General features: G+C 62.1%; 1 protein-coding gene across 1 annotated transcript in view; it reads left to right on the forward strand.

The window, feature by feature from the left end:
- Nucleotides 1-482: 482 nt before the first annotated feature.
- Nucleotides 483-3,778, forward strand: part of SYNPO (synaptopodin) — a 13,380-nt gene continuing 10,084 nt past the window's right edge. The window contains exon 1 of the mRNA XM_010579209.1: nt 483-957. Coding sequence (XP_010577511.1) covers nt 483-957 — 475 coding nt within the window. The remainder of the gene's footprint in view (nt 958-3,778) is intronic.

Raw genomic sequence — 3,778 nt, forward strand, 5'->3', positions numbered from 1 at the left:
GCAATTCCAGATGAGCTGTTAGGGAGTGTTTGCATCTCAGGGGGTCTTTCCTCGTGGGCAGCAGTGCTGGGGCTGCAGCCTAGGCTGGGGGTGCCGGGAGCTGCTCTGCTGGCTGCAGCCAGAGGAAATCAGTGCATGCACAAGCATCCGTAACGCTCCCTATTCCCTTTGTACAGGTCTTTAGATGCTGCTCCTCTGCCCACCTGGACAAGAGAAATTCCTGCAAAATCCTCCTTGGTGACGTGTGTCCTCTGGGCAAATCCCTGCGGCTGGATTTTCGAAAGCTGCCTGCTCCCGTGGCATCGCGCCTGGTCCTCCTGCCTGCAAGAGGACTAAAGCTGGGCTCGTGCCCAGCACGTGGCCATCTTCCCTCCTGGACACTGCCCATGCTCCGAGGGACATTGCCGGGCAGGAGCCAGCTCCTCGGCCATGCGGAGTGGGTTTGAAAGGCCGTGGAGTGCCAGGGAAGGAAAGTGTCAAAGATGCTGAAGGCAAGACTTCGGCAGCCCTGTCTGCAAATCCAGCCCGGCTGCCCCACTCCCGGCAAGGCTGCACAAAACCCGTGTGTCTGCGGGACGGCCAAGGGGGACACCGAGGGGGACGCCAGCTGTTGGCAGGAGAGGGGGAGCAGAGGGGGGCAGAGGTGCCGTCAGCTCCGGGACGCTCCTGCCTCTGAGGCAGTTGAGCAGGAGGGATGGACAGGACCACCAGGGGGGAAGGTGAGCGGGAGCTGCCGGCGGGAGCCCAGGGGGCTCAACGGGGACACGCCGGGTCCCTCGGTGGACAACGGCAGCCTGGCCTTGGCCACTGAACCTGCAGCCCCAACAAAATGCCCCGGCTCTGCCCCAGAGCTGCGCCATGCAGCAGCCAGCCCCACGGCTGACCCCAGTCAGGAGTGGAAAGTGGTGAAGATTCAGCGGGTCCTCATCAACCCTGCTGGCGAGCCAAGGAAAGCAGGTAAGAGAAATCCCCTTTGGCCACTGTCCCCCACCCCAAAAAGCGCTGGTGTGGTCCTGGGGACAGGGCTGCCACTGCCCGGCACGGTGGTGGGAACACCCGGCTCTTCCCAGGGCAGGACCTCTGCTGGGTTAGAGGTCCCAGGCTCCCGGCTGAGCTGCTGGGACTTTTTTAGCTTGAGATGATCTCTCTGGCCTTAAAAATAAGGAGGAATCCGTGGCTTTTCTCTGGAGGGGGGTGGGAAGGCAGCGAGCGGGTTCCCGCAGTCTCCAAGAGCTCAACCAAACCCCGAGCGGGGCACAAGCGGCGTGGGATTCCTGGCCCTCACCCTGGCCTTGGGGCTTGGTGGGACCCTGCCAAGAGGGGGGTGATCAGGACCAGCTCCCGGGGTGCTGTCTGGGACAGGGACACCTCTCTCCTGTCGGTCAGGGCGGGGATAGCCAAGCATTTGTTACATGGCTTGGGGCCATCTCTCTTTCAGACCCTGCTTTAAAAATTAAGCACTTTATTTCAGGTCGGTTGGCTCCTACAATGTTCTCTGCCATCGCCTCGCTTCACAGCCCTGTTTCACAGCCGTTCCCCTCTGTGACTGTCCCTTCGGCCATGGTGACACAAATACAGGCACATATCTAGGGTTACCGCAGGCCTCCCCACCCAGGGGAGATGCTCCCACAGGATTAGACCCATCCTCTTACAGGCATCAGACCCATATTTAAACCCCGCTTCCACCCTTCTTTCTATTTTGCTCCTGCCCAGCTGCTATCTCAGCTGCCACCCGGCGCCGAGGCAGGTGTGTCACTGTCCCCATGGGATGGCGTTATCGGATGCTGCCGCTCTGCTCAGAGCCTGGTTTTCCCAAAGCAGCCCCCAGGATGGGGAGGGACGGGACCGGCTGGGGATGCTCAACGTGAACCCGGTGTCCAGAATCCGTCCCCTTCCTTTTTGGGGTGTCAGACATCCTCAAAGCCAGCAGCTCCCCGGACGGGATGAGGGCTGGGAAACTCAGCCAAGCTCCTTGGCTCGCTGCTGCCCCAGCAGCTCCCCGGGCCGTACGGGCGTCGTGTTTCAGGGCTCAGCACACAAACCAGATGGACCCAAATAGTCTTCCCATTTCTCACTCTGCTCTGGGACGGCAGATCTGCGGTGGGGAAAGGTCAGGCCTGACTCTGTCCAGGCTCAGCATTTTCCTAACCCGCGCCACCATCCAGCACTTTTCCTGCCAGCCTGGAATTTTAAAGTAACTCAACAGGTTTGTTGGAAAGAGTTTGTCTGTCCCGTTTCCTCCCCCTCCAAGTGAGATCACCACCAGCCGCTGCCTGCAGGACCCGTCAGACTTTCCAGAGCCTCCGGGCAGGATGTCGCTGAGGGTCCTGAGTACCGGCAGCAGTGCCGGGACCTTGCAAAAACCCTGCAGGTTTGCAAAGGAGAGATTTGGTTCAGAGCAGGGACAGCAGCAGAGGAGGGAGGGAAGGGCAGATCCCCACGCAGGTGACGTTGGGACTGCCTCTGCAGCAGGGTGTTTGCAGGAGCCCCCCCGGGAGGTGTTGAGGATTTGCTCCTCTTCTCCTTAGCTGGCTGGGAGTACAGGAACCCCCACCCCATGCAGCTCCTGCAAGAAAAAGGGGTGCATCCATCTGCACCCAAAATCATGCAGGGGTGGTCCTGAGAGCTGGGAGGCAAGCAGGTGCCCCCCCACCCCCAAGCAGTGCAGACCCACCCAGGCAGGTCCCAGGTGCCCCTTTTGGTCCCCGTCCAGCAGCCCAAGGCCAGGCTGTCTGCTCCCATATATCCAGCACAGCGGCCCGGGCTGGTTGGCATCTCTCGGGGCAGGCTAGGGAGCACAGGAGCCCGGGGTAGAGGCAGCGGCTGGGAGATGCAGGAGGCAGGACTGGTTTCTCTGTCTGGTGTGCAAATAAACAGAAGGTTTCGCTCCCTGGGGGCTGCCGAGGCAGCGCCAGTCTCCCTCAAAAACCAGAAAAGCACAAAAAAGCAAAGAGGGGCAGGAAGAAAGGAAATTAGAAAGGCAAAAAATAAAGCCAAGAGCTCATCTTGTGGTGCGGACAGGCGCGGGAAGGGGGTGAGGCTGGTCCCACCCGCAGCGGTGCCCGGGAGCTCTGCAGCCCCAGCTGGAGCGGGGTGGTGGAGGTGGGAGGTGATGCTGGCTCCCCAGGAATCACGTCACCCACGGCTGTGGTCCCCCCGTCACTGGGAGCAGACCACCCCTGGCAGAGAGCTTTCAGTGCTCTTCCCAAAGGGTTCCCAAGGCGGTGACACCCGTGCTGGATTTTTGCCCAGCTCCAAGTACCCCAGCTCTTTAGGCACTGGGGAAACTGGCAGCAAGGGAAGGCCCTGCTTCCCCACCAGTATCTGAAACGTATGGGGCTGCAGGTCCACAGCAGGGCTGGGAGGAGGGCAAGGGGGCGAGGATTGGGGGGTAAGGCGATGCGCAGAGCTGGGGAAGGGGCATGTGTGGGGCTGGGTAAGGGGGTTGTGCAGGGCAGGGATAAGGGGATGCCCCAGGATGGGATAAGGGGATGTGCAGGGCTGGGTAAGGGGATGTGCAGGGCTGGGTAAGGGGGATGCCCCAGGATGGGATAAGGGGATGCACAAGGCTGGGTAAGGGGATGCCCCTGCTGCTCTCCCCCCGACAGCGGACCCAGGGCAGACCCAGCCGGGACGGGAAGCGGCGGGGCAGGGCCGCCGGGGGCAACCGGGGCGGCTTGCCGGTGCCGCCGGTGGGGGGGTGGAGTGGGACGCGTCCCGTCCGGTCGGTCGGTCGGGGAGGGCAGGACCAGGACCGGTGGGACCCGCCACCCCCCCG

Source organism: Haliaeetus leucocephalus, unplaced genomic scaffold (assembly GCF_000737465.1).
Source record: "Haliaeetus leucocephalus isolate CR32 unplaced genomic scaffold, Haliaeetus_leucocephalus-4.0 Scaffold656, whole genome shotgun sequence".
NCBI classification, from domain to species: Eukaryota; Metazoa; Chordata; class Aves; order Accipitriformes; family Accipitridae; genus Haliaeetus; species Haliaeetus leucocephalus.